The sequence below is a fragment of the Condylura cristata genome, unplaced genomic scaffold, assembly GCF_000260355.1.
Source record: "Condylura cristata isolate star-nosed mole 26May11 unplaced genomic scaffold, ConCri1.0 scaffold00025, whole genome shotgun sequence".
Taxonomy (NCBI): Eukaryota; Metazoa; Chordata; class Mammalia; order Eulipotyphla; family Talpidae; genus Condylura; species Condylura cristata.
Genome location: NW_004567126.1, coordinates 11,500,892 through 11,525,845, shown reverse-complemented (window position 1 = coordinate 11,525,845; position 24,954 = coordinate 11,500,892). Strand labels below are relative to the sequence as shown.

Here is a 24,954-nt window from a genome sequence, read left to right as displayed (position 1 = left end):
GCAGATTCCAAACTCAAGTGTGAAATGTTTCCTGTAAACCTGCCACAGGACTTAAAAATAAATGTTTTATCTGATGCAACGATAATAACGCACCCTGCTGAAAAGTGACATACCTTTGGAAAAAGTACATTTCATCTCACAGACTTCTCTCCTACTTACCTTGTGGGAATTAGTTAAGTCTATATTGCTTGCTGCTTGTACCTGCCCCATGACCTGTAGCTGCTCTGCTGATCTCTGGGAAGGAGGCTGGGGAAGGGGCCGATTAGTTCTATGAGTGCGCTGAAGGGTGGCAGCAGCAAAGTCCACTGAGGTGGAATGTTCCACCATGTCCCAGTTGGCTTCCCTGACGCTTATTTCAGCTGCTCCTGGGGCAGCTGTCATGTAAACCGTGGTGGCTGTGCTGGTATTCTCTTCAGGGGACACAGAAGGAGGGTAGATTTTGTCTCGGGGCAAATTCGAAGGTGGGAGAGATTTGTCTACAAGTTCTGAAGGGTGCTGGGACTTTTCCACATTCGCACCAAGGTACGAAGGCAGCTGCTCTCCACTGCAGAAATGAAGGTGACACTGGTCCTGATCTGCAAAGGAGACTACTGGCATACTGGTCCTCCCTGGCTGGTCTTCAGGGAAACTTATGTGATCATCGGACTTAGCATCTATTAAGGGAACTGAAGTGATTCTGGCTCTTTCTGGGTCTCTGGATAAGCAGGGTCGATGTGGCTGAGTCCCCGGTAGGTCTGCGTGGTGGAGTTGCTCCCCAGATTCGATTGCTTTGGGATTGGTGTGATCATCCACAGCCGCTGCATCTGGCACAGGCTGGTCACAGCTCCCAGATGCAGTGTTCTGGGGGTGCAGTGTCACGGCCGGCCTATCAGTTTGGAAACAAGCTCTATCTAGAGTAACACTAGCGTAGGAACAAGGCAGTTTGTCTTCAACTGTAGTCACTGCTATGTCCCCATAGTTTGTATAAGCAGCCTGGGAAGTCCCTGGTCTCTTCAGTGACTGAGTTGAGGCTTGCTGCGCAGACTCAGCTAATGCTAGAGCCAGTAGGCGGGCAACATTTTTCGGAGGCGGTGGTGGTGGGATAAGAGAGACTGAACTGACAGGAACGGAATCCTGAGGGGGGTCATGGGTAACTGCTCCTGGTGGGAAATTGGGAAAAAAAATGAGAGTGAAAAGGTAGCTTGTGTTATCCTATACGGAATGCCAAACACTCCCCATTTTGATCACTAAAAAATAGGTGCCTTCCACATTTCAAAATGACAATCCACGATCTTCTATCCCACATGCAAATGCTGTAGAAAACACATCTGGTTCAGAAGGAAAAGTAAAACAAAGAGTGCTTAAAGACTGCAATCTCCTCTTGAATTGCCACAGAGATGGGGGGAAAAAAAGCAGATCCCTCATCTGGCTCAGAAAAGACTGCTTAGAAAACAAGCTTCAAATGCTTGCAGACTGTTATTAGGCATAGTTTTTACACTTGATGGTGCAGGTTGGCTGGTTAACTTGTAAGGCTATAATACAGATTATTTTATTAGAAAAGAGAATCAAGAGCTACGAAGTTGTGCAAAACTTATCCACGAATTCTGACTGTCCAAAAAGATAAGGGGACTTTATGAAGGTCTGAAGCAGGACTACTGGCCCTTTGGGGGACTTTTGTTTGATTGCTTTTAATTAGGGCTTTGAGCCATCAGCACCAACCAAAGAAACTTTCTCTTTGATTAAAAGCTAGCTTTGGAGCAAATTTCTCTCTTAAAAGGCACAGATGGCACACAGGATTGAAGAGCCCTCTTATCTTAAACAAAGAATGGAGGAAAACAAATGATACCTGTCTGAGTCTGTCCAGAAGGTATAGCCTTACTCTGACTGCTGGAGACGGCCTGCTCCTCCTTCCCTGGCGACTCTACTTCTACAGCAGCCGCCTGGCCCAGGGGCTGGACTTCAGACTCACATTCTGCTTGGGTCTCGCTCTCATTTATTGTCTTCACTACTTGGGTAGGAGATCTATTTGTGACATCACTTTCTTCCACACTTTTGTTCCAGGTTGGAGAAGGTGGGTTCTGAGCTGCTGTGTTTGAAATTGTTCCAATGACTTCTGATACCCTTGTGGGAAGGGTCACTGAAATTGGCTCGGAGATGTTCATAGAAGGTGATTTGCTTAATTTACGTCCAATCTTTGGAGAGAAAGCATAGACAACCTTTTCAGTGAACGAGGCTGGCTTAGATGATTTCTCTTCATTTGGGCTCAAGTCCAGGGTAAAGAACGGACTCAACTTCTCCTGAAGAGGAGAGACGGGTTCAGAACTTGCAGTGCTTCCTGGAGTCTGAGACTGGGTACCACTTGCTTCTGTATCCTTTATACTAGTACTTGTTTTATCCTTGGAGTAGCCTAAGGAATCTAAAAAGGAAGCACCACTCTCCAGACATTCTGATTCGGCCTTAGGAGGACTACACTGAAATGACATGGGATCAAAATCCAGGCTGGCTACTCCAATATCTGGTGGGCTCAAATCCACATCCTCAGCTGCATGAGGAGACATCAGAGCTGGAATATGTAGCAGCCCTACTTCCTCCTCACTTTCATTGTCATGGGGCAGATTATCATAGGAATTACAGCGGTTCCCCAACATTTCTCCATTAAAAGAGGCACTCAAAGCATCACTGCTAGATCTGGGTCTTCTGGGTCGGAACAGCTTGGAATCACCTGGTAAAAATGGATAACAGTATCAAAGTGTGAATGTCATAGGACACATAATGCCATGATGGGCCACCTACTTGATATAGCAGAAATGAACTATACAGAGTAAGAAAATGTTACTTCTCATTTTATTTCTGGTAGCTGTCTCTTGAGTTGCACCAATAAAACTATCAAACTAAAAGTGAAATAAAAAACATATGTGATATAATTAGAAATCGAAAGCAGAATGGGACAGTTTCAACAGGGAAAAGGACTGATAGCTCATGGATTCTATTACCAGCACTGACTCTTGTGACTTTGGGCAAGTTTTCATTTCTTTGTGTGCTATTTTATCGCATGACTTATGAGACAGAATTTATGACTTTCAGTATTTTGGATCTACGACAAAGGATTTTTTTTGGTAGGGAAAATGCTAATAACATCCCAATTTCAAAAAAATTGAATTTCATTTAAAAACTCTACAATTTCATCAAGTATATGCATATGTTAAGATTCATTTCAGACACTTAAACAAAAATGATTTATTGCTATCTTTAATAAGTTCTAAAGTTTCTCAGGCAAAGTTCTCAAGAGGATCACACAACTTATGATAATGTTGCATACCCAGCTGGGTATGATGAGTCTTTCATCTCATCTTTATACTACAATGGATAGAAGTGCAACAGTGAAAATATACTATTAAAAGGCAGTAAGAAACTGTCTTAACATAAATATTATTCGCTAGTATGTTGACCGCTTATAAAATTAGTCCCTACCTGGTTAACAACTATATTCTACTCAGGCCACTGCATCATCTTTGTGAAATATTCTCTCTGTAGCAAAATGGAAAGCCCTAAGAGGTCAATTACCCAAGCACAAGGATTTCTTGACTCACAAAGAGACTCCCTAGTCAGTAAGGATCTGGCAGTCAGAAGAATTAATAAAGATGAGAAAGTTAACCAGGATGACACTTAAAAAGCGTGGTTGGAATACAGACAGATTAATCTAGGCAATATCATATTAAACATTAATGGACAAGACTAAACTGATGCTGGTATTCTTGGGAAATGACAATCTGTAGCCCACTTATTAAGACTAGATTAATAAAATGTACTCAGTTATTGTGTTCTTTTATGAAATATAGACTTAAACAATTGCTACTTTTAATCTTACCATCAACTGCATGGAGAGAAGTAAGAGACTCTTCACTTTTAGCTGAGCGGAGGGTTCCTTCTGCCCTGCCACCTGGAGAATCAAAACCAAAGAGTATGAAACTGTACTCATTATTACATATGTAGTGAAAAGAACAGTATTTTCTCCATGCTAAACTTCCAACTGTGAGCAGCTGTTCATTCATTAGCTAAGGCATATTCAATTTAGCATCATATTATATAATAAATTGTATTGTTTCTAGTTTCTGAAAAGAAAAATCTCTTCTTTAAAAGAATTATGAACTTGAGAACAGAGATGCATTAAGAACTCGTACCCTTTTTATTTCCTGATGAGGGGCCTCCCCTGCTATCTGAAAGCAAAATGTTCTATTTGATTGATTCAAAAGGTTCTTTTTTACATCAGGGAACTATTCCCCTTAGTTTATATGTTTTGTTTTCTTTCCAGCAGTCCCAGAACCAAAAGCTAATTACCATATCATGCCAAATAGGGATTTTCTATTTCAACAGGTGAGGAAAACCTGTATTTCAAGATGATTTAACTTTCACACTGGGGATTGGCATTTTAAGTCCAATGACTGGTGTCCTTTTAAACAGGATGCAGAGAGAAGGCCAATGAAAAGGGAGACAGACATTATAGTGACATCACTAGTTGAGGATTATCAGGAATCTCCAAAAACTGAAAGAAACAAGAATTCTTCCATGCATCCTTTAGAGGGAACACAGCCCTGATGACATGTTGATTTCTAACTTGTAGACTCCACAACCGTTAGGAAATACACTTCTGTTGCTTTTAGGCATCTGACTTGTGAAAAGCAGCTATGGCAACCCTAGGAAACTAACATAGGTACTTTAATTATCTGCTGAACCTCCTCAATTAACCACTACGACTGCCACATTCTTTAAAAAACCCTCCTAGTTCTGATGATAGTATTCCTCTCTTTTGTCCTCTACTGACCTTTCTAACCATTTCTTCTCACTCTCTTTTTAGGACAACTTCTCCACATCCCCTAAATGCTGCTTTTCTTCAGGATCTGGCTCCAAACCTATTTCTCATAATCTACCACAAGCGTTTTCACCCTTGGGTGTATGCTGCTGACTTTTCATCTGTATTTCCAATTATATTAAACCCCTTATAGTGTTTCCAGACCCATACTACTAACCATCTCCTGGGCATGTCCACCTCACTAATGGCAATATAAGTATATTACTTTTCTTCTCAAAGCTGCTACTCCCTATAGGAATAATTGCATTCCATCAAACTCTGAAAACCCTCCCCCCCCTCATTTTCACCATCACTTGGAAACCCAGTCCTGTAGATTCTGCTCCCTAAAGATCATTCTTATCATTCCACTTCCATGGCTGATTCCAGACCCTCAGTTTTTTCTGTACAACTATAACTGCCTCTGAATTTATTATTCTCTTCCCATACAGTCCCTGCACTGCTGTTACACTCAACTTCCTTAAATCCAAAGCTGATCATGTTACACATTGAAGCCATTCAGTAACTATTCCAGAATGCAAGAAAAGACAAAACTCTTTGGAAAGCAAACAATTTCCCTATTGGTCTGAACCTCTTTTTGTACCACACCACCCAACCACAAATTCGTTATGGTTACCTGCTTCACATACACTCTCACACTTTGCTCCAATTTCCTCATTCTCAGTTCCTTGTCCAACAGATGAATCCTTACTAGGGTTCGAAATCCAAATACAGGGTTGTTATTTTCTGGCCAAGAGACATCCTCTCTCCTCATGTGAATTGACAACTCCTACCATAAGTACCTACACAAGCCTCTACTTCAATAGCTATGATTATGTTTGAACTTGTTTTCTTACACATGTAATTTCTCAAGCAGATTCTAAGGCAGGGGGAGAGGCTGCTATCAAAAAATACAGCACATACTTAGTATATGACTGCAAACTGAATGATGAATCAAACAAACTGAACACTGTATATTTAACTTTACCTGAGAAGAAAGCATTATCTTTCCTAGACTAAGAAACTGTTAGTATCAATAGAACATGGATTTTAAACTATTTTTAAAAAAGCTTTTAAAAATGCATTCATTTGTGCCAATAAGATATTGTCATTAATGAGTTATCTAGTACCAAGACGGGTTCTTTAAGAACTGTAAACTGGAAAGGCATGTTTGAAACATGGTTCTGTCCTTTTTTTAATCTATAAAAATACAGATTAGTAAATGTAAATACCACAGCAGTATATACCATGTTACAAATATTTTGTGAATGTCTAACCACATTATCACTGTGCATAACCTATTTAAGTTTCAGTAAGAAATTGGGTATATCCACACATTCACAGATAACATATATATAGGGATAAAGAACGGGTAAAAGAAGACAACCCGCACGTGCAACACACAGCATACTGAAGCATGTGACAACATAGGAGCACGTGGCCAGAATCGAGCCAGACCAGCCAACCATGTGTGCATGGCCGTGGCACAGGCCCAGTGAACCTGCCCTAGAGAAGCCACACTAACCTTTCAGAGCCATGGCTTTCATCTCTGAGGGTTCACTTTCATTACGCTGCAACTTCCGTTTAGAAACAGACGATGATTTCCCCAGGTTGAAAAAGGAACGCCAGCTGCCCACAGGAGATTTCTTCATTTTATTTTGAGGCCTCCTCCTATGAAGGAGAAAAGAATCTATGTAAAGATGGCCATGAATGGCTATGAGCACCTCTAACAACTTCTGTGATGCTGCTGCTGCTGTCTGGAAGGTCACACTGAGGCACCCTGGTCTATTCTAGACTTAACGTGGAGTCCATGTCAGACAAGTCATTATCCACTCATTACTTACTGAACAAGTTGTTCCAAGACTGTTTATTTCTAAAGAAATTTCAAAACAATGTTTCTCGGAGAGAAAAATCACCCTCTATTGTGGACATGTATCATTTTTCCTAACAATTGTCCATCTACAATTGAGTTTGTTCTTCTTTAAAAGGACATGCTCTTATATCCTTTTTTGAGAATCATTTTTATCATCCCTTGTGAAGTATCATCTATAATCAAATAAATAGGTTTTTTTGGGACTGGCCCAGCCAGAGTCAGTATAGAATATGAAAACTCAAAAGTAAAAGAAAATGACACATAACATGAGAGTCACACTGTTAAGGAGGATTTAATGAATTTTACCTTTCAAGTGGGAACTCAATTATGGTATGAAATTTTCCCTGAAGTGCAGCAGGTCCTTCTCCTACTTCTATGTATTTATTTTCAGTCATGAGTGGAGAATTGACCTGAGCTTGTGTTCGTGCCTGGGCTTCCTCCAATGTCAGCAGCTTCGCAGATGGAGAGGGAACCAGCAGGGACTTGGGTCTTGCTAGAGAAACTTAAGAAAAACAAGAAGAGTCAAACTTTTTGGAATGCAGGAAAAATATAAATACAAATTACAAATATGTGTGAGTGAGCATTTATCAAACTGTTTATCTATCTACCTGTCTATGGATTGTTTTAAAAATTTTCACTAAGTTCTTAAGTGGCAAAAATAATAGTACTTTACTATTATAATAAAAATAGCACGGTACTGCAACAAAAACAAGCACATAAACCAACAGACTTAAAAGCTCACACTAAAGCCGTATTTTATTGTTAACTACTGTAGGACAAGGACCAAAGAGAGAACTGTACTGCCATGTGGAAAAGAAAAGCTAGCACGCTATCTCACACCACACACAACAATCAATTCAAATTGGATTAAAGATTTGAATGCCAACACCTGACATCATAAAATATATAAAAGAGAACATAGATAAAACATGACATAACCCTCAGAAGCATTTTTTTCAGGATTCATCTCCAGAAGCTAGGAAAACATAAGAGAAGACATACAGCTGGGACTACATTAGACTAAATATTTTCGAAAAGCACAAGAGATAGTAATGTAAACAAATAGACATCCTACTGAATAGGAGATAAGGAACTGATATCAAGCATCTATAAAGAAAGTACACAATTCAACAAAAATAAAGCAAACAACTCAGTCAAAAAAATGGGCAGAAGAACTAAAAAGATACTTCTTTAAGAAGAAACACAAATAGCCAAAAGTCTTATGAAAAAATGTTCAACATCTCTAGTGCAAATCAAAACCATAATGAGGTACCACCTCATACCAGTGAGAATGGTCACAGAAAAAAACTGGAAACACAAATGCTAGCAAAGATGTGGAGGAAAATGGGCCCTTTTACACTGTTGGTGGGAATGTAAACTGGTCTAGTCTCTATGGAAAGCTGTGTGGAGATGTTTCAAAACACTAAAAGTGGATATGCCATATGATCCAGTGATTCCACTCCAAAGGCTACCCAAAGGACACAAAAACACTAATTCGAAAGGAAAACTGCACTTCTGTGTTTATTATAACACTATTTACAGTAGCTAGGTATGGAAACAACCCAAATGCCCCAAAACAGACAAATGGATCCAAAAGTTGTGGTACATACACACAACGGAATACCACTCAGCTATCAAAAAAGATAAGCTCATGTCATCTGCTGCAACGTGGATGGAGCTGGAAGGGATGATGCTAAGTCAGTCAGAAGGAAAAAGGTAAATACTGTATGGTTTCACTATATGCAGAATATAGAAAAACCAAACAAAAGGTCAAGAGAAAGACACAACTTCTTGCAAGATTACCACAGATCTGAGGCATAAGGCAAGGGATGGGAAAGGAAGTGGGAAAGGTTCAAAACGGGAGAGGGAAGAGCACATGGGAGCACAGTGATAGGTCATGAGTGACAGGGTGGTGGAAGAACTAGAGAGTATTCCCAAAGGGAGAAACTAATTACTGTACAAAAATGAACAACAATGATAGAAATTACATAAATAGAAATAATAGTGCTTTATACTGAACAGGAGGTGACATATAGATTGTTAACAAGTATGTGTGTGTATCTATGCATGTTATTTTAGAAATCCTTTAAATAATTTATTTTTCTATCTTAAAAGAAGAAAGGAAATGCTTAGTATCACTCAGATATTTTTAGCTTCAGGGGGAATTTTCCTGTGCTACTCCATATTGTACCTTTACCCACATCACAAAGGAGACACATTGTATTCTCTATGTCATGAATTTAGATCACAACAGGTCCAGTATATAGCTTCCACTGTGTACACACAAAAGAACTGTTACATTGTTCATCTTGGGAAAGAGACAAATTTAGCTGCTTTTGGGGGAAAGACTGAGATAAGAAATGCAGTCTCCCTTTACGAGTTGGAATTCATGTTCCTGGTACTACACAACATCCATCAGAGGCATACCTGCTCCTTCCTGAATGACGGCACTGATTTTTGTACTGAAGAGGACATCTACATGATTGAGGATGAATTCAACAACCACAGACTGAATTCTCACTTCCATGAAAGCTGCTGTGCCACTGAAGCAGGCAGATTCTATCTGTTTTGATCTGTTGGGAACAAAACAACAATACCATGAGAAAGCCCCAAAGAATTTATTTTTTAATGTGCAAATTATAAACAAAGCAGAGGTAGAAATTGTATTTTTATAGTTCCTTGCCTAAGCCCCAGTAACCTTACTTATGGAGCTGTTCATAAAGACTACAGATAAATTTTCCATTTAAAAAAACTGATGTATTAGACTTTTACTTAAGATGGCCAAGTCTGAGGTCTTAAGTCAATTACAACTCACCTTAGCAAGTTTGGAGCCCAAACAATTGCTAGGTTTTTTGCATGCATATTTGTGATGGAACAATAGTCAGCCAGAAGAGACAAGTGTCTCATTAGGAACTCCAGTGTTCTGGAAAATGAAATACAACATATTGACAACAAAAAATTATGTAACATTATAAAATATAAATGCTTCTATCACCTAAATCATCGTCAGTGACCATTTTTAACAGCAGGTTATACTGATCACATTTTCAATTAAAACTCCCAAGGTAAGAGCCATGGCTTCATCATCTGACCTGCTATGCTTTGTGTTAACAGAAAAGTAAGGGCCAAACTCATTCATGAACATTTGAACTCATTTCATCATTACAAAAATCCTGTAAAGAAGATATGATTGGTATTCTTATCACAGATATGAGACTGCCACTCGGAGAGGTCATAAGTGGTATAAATTTAGAGATTTAAACTCATTCTATTAAAGTCAAAATCCTTTATATTGCACTAAGTTTCCATTTCTGGTAATTAAAAGAGATAAAGAATACCCCAATTAGAGATATTCTTCAATAACTACTGATAAGACTGGTCTCCTCAGCCTTCTTTTTCAGGGATAAATATCTACATTTTCCGAACTTGCTTTAATAAGGTTTTTACTTTTCACTCTTCAATGAATCCTTAAAACCCTGCTAATCTCATGTTACTCTTCCAGAAGACTACATAATAGGACAGTGAATCAATGTTACTTTTTGTTTCTTGACTATGCTTTACAGCTATAGTATTGACTAAAAAAACTGGTGACTTAAATGTTGATTAAAAATTTTGCTGTACAACTATACATCTGAAACATATGCATGTTATAGACCAATTTTACCTCAAGTTAAAAAAAAAGGGTGAAAGGATCATTCATGGATGAGGCTGTGACAAAATAAATTTTGCTGATAATTGTGATTTTTGAGAAGGCAACTTGAAAAGGTTTATGGAACAGGCACAGTTGGGGATGGCATCAGATTAGAAAATACAAAAGTTCTAGGTAGATAAGAGGCTACGAGATTAATAGAAATCAGAGATTAGGGTTAAGAAATGACAAAAGGTTTCATGCATTTTGGTAACTAATGTAAATAAGAAGTAAAGGATATAGGTAGAGTGCGGAATAGAATCAAAAACGGAGTGGGGAGGGAAGTGCACGGGACTATGGTGATGGCACAGAGTGAGTTGGTGATGGGAAACCCACGGGGATTACAATTGAGATGAAAAAAAATGTACAAAATGATGTAAAAATAAACTATTATACTATTAAAAAAAATAGTATCTTTGATATATTTAAAAATTCCCAGGAGGGCCCTCCCTGGTGGCGGGGTTAAAGCACCACACTAAGAATCAAAAACCACTTCCACATGAGTTCAATCCTCGCCTGCCCTGGAGGTGACCCACATGGCGCGGCAGACCTCTCCTGACCCGCCTGCGGCTCCCCTCAGCAGTGTCCTTTGTCAATCTGCCTGTTCTGCTCCCCACTCTGTATCTCTCACTGCCCCTGCATCTCTGGCCTGTATCCCAGGTTCTATATGCACAAATAAATAAATCTTTAAAAAAAAAAAAGAAGAAGAAGTAAAGAATATAACTGGATTTGAAAAAAATGTTGGTATTAAGTGCTGAATTTAGTGGTGATTTTTTTTTTTAAAGATTTTATTTATTTGTACATATAGAACTGGGGTACAGGCCAGAGGCTCAGGGGCGGTGAGAGGCTTCACCAGAGACAGAGTGGGGAGCAGAACAGTCAGATCGGCGAAGTACACTGCCGAGGGGAGCAGCGGGCGGGCCAGGAGAGGTCTGCCACGCCATGTGGTCACCTCCGGGGCAGGCGGGAATCGAACTCATGCGGAAGTGGCCCTAGCCTCTCAGTGCTGTGCTTTAACCCGCTGCGCCACCAGGGAGGGCCTAGTGGTGATTTTTAAAGTATTTATGAGCAATGTTATTTTGAAATAAAAATCAGCACTGTTAATTTGCATATTACTAAAACATCATACTCCCGTTTACTCTGAGCAGTATTTTTCAGTGTATCAAGCACAAAACAATAACAACAAAACATGTAAGCAATCCACTTGTTCATTTATTTATTCATTCACTATTTATTAAGTACCTACTAGATGCCACACACTGTGCCAGGCAAAGGGCTACAAAAACAAACGGTTATGAATGCATAAAAAAATGGAGGTTTAAGTAGCTACAAATGCAAAGAAAAACACCACTTATACACATGAACTGGCTTGTGGATTTGGCTGGTCCTCATGACACATGACTCACCTGTAGTGTGGAGGGGGGAGCTGCTGGATGACATCGTGGATTTTTATCAGCCTTTCTTCATCTGTGGCTGCTGAAACAGCTTCCTATAAAGATCATAAAACAAAAGGAACCAGTTGGCTTTGTTGGTGAAAATGGAAGCTCAATTAAAATTATAGTTCTTACTCTGATACTACTTCACTCTTTGATACTGAATGACAAGGAAACAGCATAGTGTCAAAGAAGTAAATAGTGTTTCCACAGAAGTGGACATTGAAATCTATTAAAAGTTAATCTTTAAAAAGCTTAATGGTAACCAATATCAAGGGTGATAAGATTAATGGCTCAAAGACAGAAACTAAAAGATTGAAAATGTGAAAATGGCAAAAACTATGCAAAACTGCTTTGTAGTCTTTATTTTTAAAGGAGACATTATAGTCATAAAACTATTTCTTACATGACCACAACAATCTAACAGGCGCTGAAGAAAACTACTGCAAAATTCCAAACAGAACTTTATTTAAAAGTGACCTGTACTCACAGAAAATTTTTCATAAAGCTGGTAAGTGAGCAGAGGATTTGGGAGTTCTCGGAAATACAGCTTACAGAGGGAACCTACAGAATGGATGTCTTGAACATATGGTTCTTTTGTCAGGTCGGGAACATGTTCTGAGTCAAATTCATGGCTAACAAAATAGAAGACAAAGAAAACAAAATAATTTTTCTAAGGAAAAACAGAATGCAAAGGCCCAAAATGTTACCCTCTAACCTAGTTAATGTTTTCTTCAAACAACCATATTTCATATAAGTTATATGTGGACTTCAGCAGTAACGTGATGTCTGGTCATATGATAGGTGTTTTCTGCATGGAATTAAAGGCATAGTTTTAATACTGAAATGGACAGTAATCTCTGAAATGCATAGGAGTGAGCAGTGTTTGACACAGAGATCCAAAACAGAACTGCTAACACTTAACAGTTTGGATATCCAGTATTTTGCCAATTTTAACAATACAAAGTATAAGATTGATGAGGTTAAGGGACATAGTTTTCTGATACTACAATGAAGAAATGGCATTTAGAAAAACACATGCAGAAAACAATATGCACACTATTTCTATGTTACTTAAAATGATTTTCTGAAAATTGGTCACCAGGAGTGAAAAAGAAAATGCCATGTTGGGTCTTACCGTAGTCTCTGGATATTGGAGGCAACGCCAGAGAGACGATAAATCCCATCCACGATGCCATATCTCTCAATGAATGCTGTACAGCTTTGAAGAACCTGAGGTACTAAAGGGAATTTTTTAAAGAATTAAATTGGGAATATGCAATGAAAATATCTTAGTTTTGTAAGCAAAATAAAATCTGTCAAATAAAAAGAGGCATAGATTAACCTACAAAAAATGCTAAGGGTATATAGATTTAATTTCACCCCTAAACTAGATAACCAGTTCCTGAATAATCAAGACTGGCTGTATGTATCTTATTACATTTTGGTAAACAAACGATTCACAAGCAATTAGGAGAGTCTCTCTAAGATCATCTGCCATTTACTCATTTAGAACATCTTAACAAGAGGAGGATGAACTAGTTAGCACTTGCACTGCACAGTATCAGATTTTTAAAAATACAACTGTTCAGCTGTGGCAAATGAAGATACAAAGTTAAATGCTTATCCCAACATAACTGTCTGTATTATACTTTTTAGCTTAAAAATAAAAGCTTGTTCATCTTTTCCTAGTTATGTAAATTCAAATTATAGCCAATAAATAAGCAAAACACCACCATAATGCAAATTTCAATTTCATAAAGCAAAGCAATTACAAGTAGAAGGAATCTTTAATTTCCTGCATCAAAATTACTGACAATTTGACTTACTGAGTTCATCAAAAAGGTCACCGTAAGAATAAGTATACAGAGACAAGAAAGATGCTCTGTGTACCTGGCTGAATATCTGACACAAATGGACAGCTACTCTGGGCCTATTACAACAGTATATAATAAAAATTATATAAACATTAAAAGATTTATAATAGCTGAATTTGAACTATGCTTTCCAAAGCAGACCAATGAATATAAAGATATTAGTTAACTATGTTCATTTCTTAGTGTTAGTTAAAAATCCTTCAAAAGAGAGCATTATTTGATCTATATATAACTATATATATATAACTATATATATATATATATATATATATATACACACACACACACACACAACAATATATATCCTATGGATGAAACATTCAGAAAGATAAGTGAAATAAGATACTTTAATAAGATTATTTCCTCTAAAAGTATTATTAAATTAGACTTTTCTTTAGTTTTTCTGCCTTTTATTGTCCTCCCTGATCATTATTTTAAGTTCCGCCAGATCCGACAGTTAAAGGATTTAAAACTTAAACTCCCTAGCATTAAGTAACTGTTAAACCAGCTATACTGTTGAAAAAGTAGTATGTGTAGGGCTATGTGCTTTACAAAGGATATTGTCCCTTAATTCTAACAAATATTTTGGTGAAAATTCCATCATTATTCCATTTTACAGAGGGGAAACTGAGTCTTAAAAAGATGGCAAGGGCAAGGAGGTCACAATCAGCAGAAATGAGACTCACATAGTGCAAGTACAGAGCCAATTTTTAATGATGGCAACATACTGCATGGAATGTAAGGGAAGTCATAATTTTCACTTATTTTATTGCTATCATATTCCCACTTGAAGCCAAACGAAGTCTCATCTTTTGCTCTCTATATATATACCAGACAGTCTATAACTTCTGCAAAACACCATTTCATTTACCTGTACTCTCCTTATATCACCATCTTCTTTCTAGCTGTTATTCAAAAGCTAATTGAACTTTCATTCTGAAGCAAGCCTTTTTGCATATCCCAAGTAGTTCCAGGTACTCATAGACTGTTATTGTGAAATGCTATTTATTCATTTATATAATGATTTGCTCTTTCTTAACCAAGCTTGTAAAAGCCAAAACTAAGTTTCATTTATCTTTGTATATTGAGAAACTATATGCAATTGTGATGCAATGTGCACAATTAGAAAGTCAATTAATGAACAGGTGTCTTATGAGCCTGATAAAGTTGTCTGATCAAGTCAGCAGAGAAGAGATACTAGTTTTCATATGAAACTATTCATTTTCAACTTCTATGATAGAGATGAAGGGTAAGCAGAGTTCTCAAGTATTATTTGTTTACTGACTTTAATATTATAAGCTATCTCTATGTCAAAATGATATATAGTATCATTTTTATAGATAAACAAGATAGTATAAAGTAACATACATATCCCTATACATATAAAGCAAAATATAAAGTATATTGATGAGCTTAAGGCACCTTTCTAATATTGTTCCATTAATGATAACCCCACTGTGTCCTAGGTTTTTATCCTACTAATTAAAGATAAAATATTTAGGGCTTGAAAATTTCTATAATTTATTTCCAAGGAAATATATTTGAAATTATTGGGATAATTATTTAAAGGAAGAAAAACAAAGCTTTATTTTTTTTTAAAAACAGTTCCTTCTCATTAAGTATTTCCAAGTTAGCATGCTTACTCACCTAGGTACAAAGGTTGCCTTGAAAGAAAACCTTTCAGAACACAGTGCTATATTTCTGTATTATCAGGCTCTCTGACCACATTCTAGAATTATCATAAAAATAAGTTATCTGTTAAAAAGAATAGATAACATTCTTGGGACTACTGTAGCCACATGATATTAAATTTAGATTTGCTTATGTTCTCCCAAACAAGATGCAAATTTTGAAATTGTATTGCAAAGCTGGAGGTCTGTCCTTGATCACATGGCTAAGCTTCTATACACATAATACTTTGGAAAACATGTGAATTGTTCCTGTGTGCTTTATGTTTCTAAGTAAAGGACCAAATGTCTACAAAATAATCACATGATGGGGCTTTAAATAAAATCACAAAAATGAACATCATTACTACTTAGAATTTTCAGTCACACAATGATGTTCAATAAACAATAAAGCAAAAAGTGTAAACTTTCATATTGAATAAAATAGTAAGAACTAAAGATCAGTGTCAAAAGATAAAAAGAGCAAAGATCTGGTTCATTTTTTTACTAAGAAAACAACATGAGAACCCAATAAGTGAATGGAAGAAACTCTAGTAAGGCTAAACTATATTTAGCTATTCTTTCCTCAAAGCCATCCATCAAAACAACCAAATGCACATTAAAAAATGACCGAGTCAGGACTATGATGTTGGCACATAGATGATCTGGTGATGGGAAACCCAGGGGGATTACAACTGAGATGGGAAAATGCACAAAATAATGTAAAAATAAACTATTTTTTATTTATTTTAAAAAATTAACTCTGAAGGTTATAAAATCAGAGCCAAAAGATGATATCCAAGGTTACACATTAATAACAGAACCAAGAATAAACATAATTATTATAACTTGCCCTCATAACTGCTGTGTTTTATTTTCTTGTCTCCTTACTAATTTGATGTAATTTGGGTAGAGGAATTAAAAAATAGGTTACTAGAAGATTAGAGAGAGCCCAGACTGAATTCACTATACATAGTAAGAAGAAAACCAGCAGGGTTCAGAGTCATTTTCAAACTCATAAGGAAAATGCTTTAAGAAAGTGACCTGATCAAATTAACTAATAAACATTTTAATGAAAGACACAGCAAACACAATAGTGATGTCAGCTCAAGGAAGAGGCCATGCTATTTCCTAGTTTATCTAAGCTGCCTAAAGGACAATGAATTCAAATTCTATGAAGTGTGGGCCATGGCACCTTGGAAATAGGTTAAAAATAACAGGGGAATATTAAGAGTAAATGGAGGTGTTTCATGGCTAATACAGCTTTTAATGTTGTAATGTGGCCACAAATCTGAGAGGCCTTCTGTAACGGTCTGTGTTCTTGAAACACTAACAAGGGTATAAACCAATGGTACTTAAATACTAAAAATATAAACGAATTAATCAATTGAAAAACAAATAAAACCTATGCTTTTATTAAAACTACAAAAAAAATGACCCCGTCAAAAGGTAACATTAGAAACCTCTAAAATAATTATGCAAATGGAGATGACAATTTAAGAATTACCCCCACATTCTGCAAATAATCCACTTTTAAATATTCTTAGTATTTTATCTCATATAACAATACTACTGTAGCCACATGATATTAGATTTAGACTCACTTATGCTAATTTGCAGTAAATGATTAAAATAAAAGCTAGTTACCAGTTAGATTAAAATCATGGCTAAAACAAAAACAAGATAAATAGGTATGATGAGTGTTGAGTTTTGATTTATCTTTAGTTTGTTTGATTTCTGCTCTTTTTCTTCCAAGTACTTTCTCACTGATACACTCAGTCAGTCATTTACAGGTCCCTTCCAAATGCCACACATCATGCAAACATTCTATAATTTAGATGAAAAAGATCCACTGCTGGGTCAGGGGATCCCAGCCCAAGCGTGTACAGCAGCACACTTTACTTGTTAGAACGTGCATCGTGATTTTGGTTGGGAAAATGTGATTAACTAAAGGATGGATTTGGGTCTTTTTTTCCAGTGCACCTGACTATAAAATCTCTATGTATTTGTAAAACGTAAGGAAAAAAAAATTACTGAAAAGCCAAATAGGTTCAAACACAGAAATAAAATCAGGTGACACGAGTTTCTTTGCCTTTTTTTTCTTTAAGATTTATTTATTTATTCATAAAGAACTGGGGTACAGGCCAGAGGTGTGGGGAGTGAGAGGATTCACTAGAGACAGAGTGGGGAGCAGAACAGGCAGGTCTACTAAAACACACTGCTGAGGGGAGCAGCAGGTGGGTCAACAGAGGTCGGTGCAAACCATGTGGGTCCCTCCTTGCGGGTTACTGAACTCAGTGTCCTGTGGTGGCTGCCATAGCTTCATAGTACTGTTTTAACCTGTTGTACCATCAGGGAGGACCCGTCTTTTCCTTTTCTAAAATATTTTTTATATAGTGTACCAAATAAAAGTTTCCGAATAAATTTCTCACTTTTTTAAAAGAAAGTCTTACTTGGGCCCTCCCTGGTGGCACAGCAGGTTAAAGCACTGCACTAAGAAGCTAAAGCCACTTGAGCATAAGTTCGACCCCCACCCATCCTGGAGGAGATCCACATGGCGAGGCAGACCTCTCCTGACCCGTCCGCTGCTCCCCTCAGCAGTGTACTTCGTCAGTCTGTTCTGCTCCCTGCTCTGTCTCTGGTGAATCCTCTCACCACCCCTGCACCTCTGGCCTGTACCCCAGCTCTGTATGCATAAATAAATAAATCTTTAAAAAAAAAAAAAGGAAAGAAAGTCTTACTTTGGGCCTCCCTGGTGGCAACAGGGGTTAAATTTCAGCACTATGAAACTATCCACAATCATTGCAGCATGAGTTTGATCCCTGGCTAACCCACATGATGCAGCAGACCTCCCCTATCTTGCTTGCTGCTCCCCTCAGCAGTGTATTTCAGTCAATCCACCTGTTCTGTTCCCCGCTCTATCTCCCCCCGCATCTCTGGCCTATGCCCTAGCTCTTGTATTCATAAGTAAAATAACTTCTTTTTTTAAAGTTTATTTTTACATCATTTTGCACATTTTTTTTTCATCTCCATTGTAATCCCCATGGGTTTCCCATCACCAAATCACCCCTGTGCCACCACCATAGTCCCGTGCAATAACTTTTGTTTTTTTAAAGAAAGTCTTACTTCAAGGAAATTCAGTTTTGAATATGTGTAGCAAATAAAACAAGTCCTGTAAAAGAACTTATCACCTGAACTCTCCACTGAGCAGCTTCTGTCATGGTGAAGGGATGCACAGAACTGCAGTTATTAAACCTTTTTTTTTTTTTTCTGGAAAGAAATTACTTATTGGCATCTGTTTTCTCCTATCCTACTTACTCAGAATGAAAACACTTGCCAGCTACAGCTAAAACTTGCTGAATTGATGCTGGAAAGCTAACAAGCATAGCAGAAAAAACTGGAAAACACTCCCTCAACATTAATGATCACAACTAAAAAGGCTGAATAAAATGATACAAAAGGAATACAAAAAGAAAAAGAGATACAAAAGAAAAAATAAACTAAGATAACAAAAAACATTAGGCTCTACCTTTAAGAATGTCTATGTAAATGACAAATTTGTCTGATCTATGCACAAAAAGAACTATGTGGGTAGATATTTTTAAAACTCATAGTTCTATAGATAAATGTGCTCTAATATTTAATCAACTCAATTACAAGCATGTGGTCTGTGGTAGCTGAAATGGACAGTATTATCCTGAGTGAATCCTGGCAACAAGAATCAAATAAAAGAATAAGGAAACATGCTTTATCACGATTCTACATAATTTCTTCTAATAATTTTTATAAAAGAAACAGGTCAGATTTGTCACTTGCTGCAACAGGGATGCTGAAACATTTAGGAAGTATAACAGGACAATCTCTCTAAAAAGTTGATTATTCAGTGGACATACAATTCAGAGGATGAGTAACTTGGCAAAATATTCTGATGTCTATGAAAAATCTATTGCAAAATCTGTTTTATATAAAAGGTCACCACACTTCAAAATCCAAACTGAAACAGGGTAATCATGAGGTACAATATAAATAGCACATAATTATATTTATCTAGATATATAGCCCACTTCCCATAATTATGTTTGTATTATATAAATAGACTATTCTTAATTACTTTCACTTAGACTACTAAATATTGTAAATAATACATTCAATTCTATATTTTAATTTAGCTCTTTTAAAAGTTTCTCTTGGCCTTCCCTGGTGGCACAGCGGGTTAAAGCACAATACTGAGAAGCTAAAGCCACTTCCACATGAGCTCGATTCCCACCTGCCCTGGAGGTGACCACATGGCGTGGCAGACCTTTCCTGACCTGCCCGCTGCTCCCCTCAGTAGTGTACTTCATTGATCTGCCTGTTCTGCTCCCAACTCTGTCTCTGGTAAATCCTCTCACCACCCTGCACCTCTGGCCTATACCCCAGTTCTGTATGTATAAATAAATAAATAAATCTTTTTTAAAAAAAAGTTTCTCTCAATACATACTTAACAGTACTGGACAATGTATAGGACATATGAAGTCTAAAAAATCTTAAAGACTAGCTCTTCGTACATTTAGCAAATCAAAGTCTAGTAAATCATAAATAATTTTCTTTCCAAAAATTAAAATTTTAGTAAGCTTTAAAGATTTTCCTTTTCCTGCTAATCTAGTTATCATATGAATATTCAAATCCAGGCCCTTCATGTACAAATTTCTTCATTTTTTACTATCCCCAATCAAAAAGAAATTAATAACTCAACTAAAATGTGTATGACCTCGGTCTTAAATGTTTCTCCCTTGAAAATTTATCAGTAATGTCACAATTTTTTTTTTTTGCTTTTCAATGATTTGAACACAGATTCTTCTCTGGACAAGCCTTTAGGAGAACTTTTTTTCTTCAAAGACTATTAAATTCATTTCTAATATTCTTCCAGTGTTTTTTCTTTTTTTAATGGGTAAACAAAGACAACTAAGATAAAACTCACAAAGATATTCTCACCTAATACTCTACCATAATTATATTCACTTTACATGTCAACTAAACAGCCAAACTTTAAAAAGACAATCCTGTTTTTGAAATGTCATAAGAAATTCCACAATTCAGAAAATGAATTATTTAATCACATCACAAAACCAGTCTCACAGAAATTACTATTTTTTAGCACTGGATATCATATATATATACATAAATCATATACTGTTTGTATATAACATGTTCCAAATTTTCACTGTTCAAATTTTTAGTATCTTCATGTTTTACAGATGAATTTCCCTGAAAGCTGAATGTTCATTTCTTTTTTTCTTTCATACATAATGATATAATGCATATTTTTACTTATACTGAAAAACAGCATTGGGATAAATTCCTAAGGAGAACTGCTACATGAAAGGAAAACTATAAAGTCTCCTGCTACAAAGTACAAACATATTTTTCAAATCTTAAATTAATATTTCAAAGAACTACCTGAATATCACTACTATTTTTTAAAGAGGAAAATTCACAACAAAGTTTAATAACACTGTGTATACCTCCTGATTACATAGGAAAGATCCAGCAAGACTGAGTAACTCCCCACATAACCATCTTATGTAGCTCAGTCAAGCAAAAAGTCAAGTCAGTAAAGGCATTTACTGGGGAAAGCAAAGGTCTTCTCCATTGAAAAAAATAAGGAGTTTTTTAAGTCTTCCAGGAAAAGATATACACAGAGCGAGGTTTACATACACACACACACACACACACACTCACAAACACAAACACACTCACACACACTGTTCAACAGTAACTTCTACTAGTTTTCAGAGTCCATACCATGAAATAAATCAGTAGCCAAAAACTTGTTTGAGGTATAAACTTTGGCCCATACAATCCCACTTTTGAAATGTCTTAAGAAGTTCCACAATTCAGAAGATGACTTGTTCAATTACATCATAAAACCAGTCTCACAAAAATTACTATTTTCAATAGCGCTGGATATCATAATTTAGAAACTAGCTTTGTTATTTAAATATTTACCCATGTAAAATTGCTTAAAGGTACAGTTCTATGAATAATTTTCTGAATTTTACTTGATATATTCTTGTGAAAATTGTACTCAGAATTTAATTTTTCAGAAACTTAAATATTTTCATATACTGGCATTGGTAGCATTTTACCATATGTAAAAGTGTTCCAGTTTGTTCTTTTACCTTTGTTTCTTTATATGGAAATTATATGGGACGTGCCTAACCTCTTTCTTGTGGTTTCTTACCAGAAGGCACTACAGACTTGTGTAAATCTCTCAGGTCTCAGTGACCCCTCTTTAGGCTAAACCTATCTGGCTCATCATTTGCCCACTAACGGATGAGTAATTTTCTAAGTTCACTGGTACTTGAAATTCTTTCTTCTCTGTCTATGCACACCAATTCTATTAAACATCACTTTAAAAATACTCTTTCAGGCCCTCCCAGGTGGCGCAGCGGGTTAAAGCACTGCACTGAGAAACTAAAGCCACTTCCGCATGAGTTCGAACCCCGCCTGCCCTGGAGGTGACCACATGGCGAGGCAGACCTCTCCTGACCCGCCCGCTGCTGCCCGCTGCTGCCCGCTGCTCCCCTCAGCAGTGTACTTCATCGATCTGCCTGTTCTGCTTCCCCTCTGTCTCTGGTGAATCCTCTCACCCTCCGCATTTCTGGCCTGTACCCCAGTTCTGTACGAATAAATAAATAAATCTTTAAAAAAAAAATACTCTTTCATTACTCACAAAAGGGATGGCCAAATCCCTTTTAGAGTGTGTACCTCTTACAGTTTGAGGCCCATGGATACAGTTGCATGCTAACAAAGTCAACTCTTCCTTTCTAGTGTTTTTTTTTTTTTAAATCTGAAAAGCTCCTATTTTCTACCTCAAAACAAAATCACTTCTATTAGCAGTTCAACTTGAAATAGTTAACTGTAACATAGTGTCTTAAAGTAATATTTATTGTTCACAATTGCTATTTCATTGTCCATCTTTCCATATTTAATAAGTTAAACCCTTCTCATGACATGGTTTTTAAAAGGATGTTTAACAGACTGGATTCTTATCTATCACAAACACTTCTCTGAACATTTTAAACTGTTTTGTTCACATCTGCTTCTGTACTAATAACTTCCTAGTTCTGAATTTTGTTTTAATATCTGATAAAGCTAGGTATCTCCTATCTTCTTATGTTTTTCACCACAATGGTTTCTTATGTTCTCATTGGCTTGTTTTCCAAGTATTTTTGACAAGCTGGGAAAATAAACTTCAGGGGTTTTGTCTATTTGCCTGTGGATTTTAGTAATTGCATCAAATTGGCATTAGCTTGGAAATAATACCTGCGTTAAAATAATATGGTATTCTTCAAGAAACATGGTATAGTTGACATTAAATTTATATTGTAAGTATATCTGTATTCTTTCAAGAATGCGTAAAGTTTTACATTGAACCTGATATTACTAATGGTATTCACTAGTGGTTTTCTCAAAAAGTACAATAGGTATTTTCCATCAGGATGCAGAATTTCACAAATCATATATTTCTGGTACTTACCAACATTATAGGTAGATAATTCCTTAATATTCTAGCATCTCTAAAAGAGATAGTAGAGGAAAGTGCTATTTTAAAAAAATTAAAGAAAAACTCCATTTTTCCCAACTAATAAATGTAATGTAAAAAACGGTGCTATTTTATTATTAATGTGAATGCCTTACTATCCTAACAGGTCATATACATTTCCAAAGTAAAAGCACAATCTTAGACAAACCTCTCTTCATCCTCAGTTACCCCAGAACTAAGATGAACACCTGAAAACATTCAATATATGTTATCGAACTGAAATGGACATACAGTATTTGCCTAATGCAGTTTCATAACTGTTTATAGAAAAATAGTATGTAGAGGCCAGGAGTTGAAATAATGAGCATATAAATTTTATTTTTACCGTCAAAACCAGAATTCAGAAGGTGCTCCCCCAGGTCACAACCAAACACCCTCTCTTTCAAGATCCCTCGCTGTTTCAGCTTCTGCTTCGTTGGACGAGACTTCATGAATGTGCGTAAGAAAGTAATGAGCTTGCCGTGCTTTTTAGACACTAAAAAACAGTAATAAAAAGAAACTATCTTAGTTGTGGCAGGTGGTTATAGTCTTAGTGTAAAAAGAACTGAGGCTGACTGCAAATCAATCCATTATGAGTATACCTTATATTCTGTAGGAAATTTTCAGCATCATGGCTTTCTAAATACCAAAAATATACACACATACAAAAGCATCAGATCATATATTAACATCCACCTATGACAGACTAAATATATCCTCTTAAGAGCTTTATAAATCAAAACAAGAGATAAATTATTGTACAATAAAATATTTCTAATGATTGCTAAACTAGAAAGGAAATAATGAATCCCTACAAAATGAGTTTTGCTAAGTAGAGTCTACAGGAAAAAATCACAAGCCAACATACAAAAAATATCATGGATTCTGAGATTACCTAGGGTATGGAGGACTACGTAACATGGCCTTACTCAGACAGTAGGTGATTACTAGGAGTCTTAATGAATTCTACTATAGATTCTTGAGTGAACCCAAATCTGAAATTCCCGGACTAATGAAGATGTATGCAGGAATTCAATGTGTTCAGAGTTAACCTGTGGCATAAGTGAACCAATAAGTGGTTTATTCCATCAAATGGGGCATTTGCCATCCATTTCTTTTCATTTCTATGTGAAACACAATTTATAGCCATAAACATCATACCCATAGACTACATGAAAGTAACCAATCGTAACTGATTTTCCCCTTTCTGGGACTTGAAACTTTTGGAGCTGAAACCATGGAAACTCCTGGGGAAACGGGGGACCACTGGAAGCTGGCCATCCTAAGATTTCACACAGATTAAATAGGTAATTTTTTTTCTATGTCAATTATTTAAATTTTAGAATCATCAGTACATTGATAGAATCTTGACAGCTAACTTACTAGTCCTGTAACTCAGTTCCTTGCTGTAAAATTAAATGATATGCTCTCTTTACTGCTGATGAGACATTTATAGCTGACTAGGATAACATCAAAAGTAAATCATGTATATTACTATATTAAAAGTTATCTGAGTTGTATCCTCCCACACTTGCTACAGACTAAGTGCTGTTATGTTGGAGAATAGAATGAGATCAAACCATTTCTGATCATTTTCAAATGTTTTCCACATGAACTTTCAATAACTTCTGACATGAGTTCAAAATATATACAAATAAGTTTGGTTTGTAAAAATGCAACACTGAATATGTAACATATGTGTGTGTACATATATAAGCATTATATAATTGTTTTTATTTTCTTTGAAGTTTTTAAAATTTTTACAGTACTTAAAATTACCCAGGAAATGGGCTTATCATCATTCTGTCAGATTTTTTATATCTTAGTTTTCTAATTTTCCTTATATGACAAATGCCATATACTTGCTTGAGATGTTGCTAGGTACTTTAAATCTGTCACTGCTTTTACAGAATAAGGCTCTTTAATTATGGCCTTAATTGGTAATTATTGGTATGCTGAAAAAAATTACTTCTTTATGTATAGTGTAAAAGAATCAGTTCATTTACTGAACTCTCGATTTTAGG

The 24,954-nt window shown here is 36.4% G+C and overlaps 1 protein-coding gene across 5 annotated transcripts in view; it reads right to left on the bottom strand.

The window, feature by feature from the left end:
- The window catches only part of ARHGAP32 (Rho GTPase activating protein 32), a 108,723-nt gene that overhangs the window by 7,310 nt on the left and 76,459 nt on the right, over positions 1–24,954 (bottom strand). For all 5 annotated transcript variants that reach the window (XM_012729758.1, XM_012729757.1, XM_012729756.1 and 2 more), the window contains 11 exons: positions 23,277–23,426; positions 12,958–13,060; positions 12,310–12,454; positions 11,793–11,875; positions 9,514–9,621; positions 9,126–9,271; positions 7,005–7,200; positions 6,351–6,496; positions 3,848–3,919; positions 1,826–2,701; positions 160–1,139 (listed from right to left, as the gene is read on the bottom strand). In XM_012729758.1, coding sequence (XP_012585212.1) covers positions 160–1,139; positions 1,826–2,701; positions 3,848–3,919; positions 6,351–6,496; positions 7,005–7,200; positions 9,126–9,271; positions 9,514–9,621; positions 11,793–11,875; positions 12,310–12,454; positions 12,958–13,060; positions 23,277–23,426 — 3,005 coding nt within the window. The remainder of the gene's footprint in view (positions 1–159; positions 1,140–1,825; positions 2,702–3,847; positions 3,920–6,350; positions 6,497–7,004; positions 7,201–9,125; positions 9,272–9,513; positions 9,622–11,792; positions 11,876–12,309; positions 12,455–12,957; positions 13,061–23,276; positions 23,427–24,954) is intronic.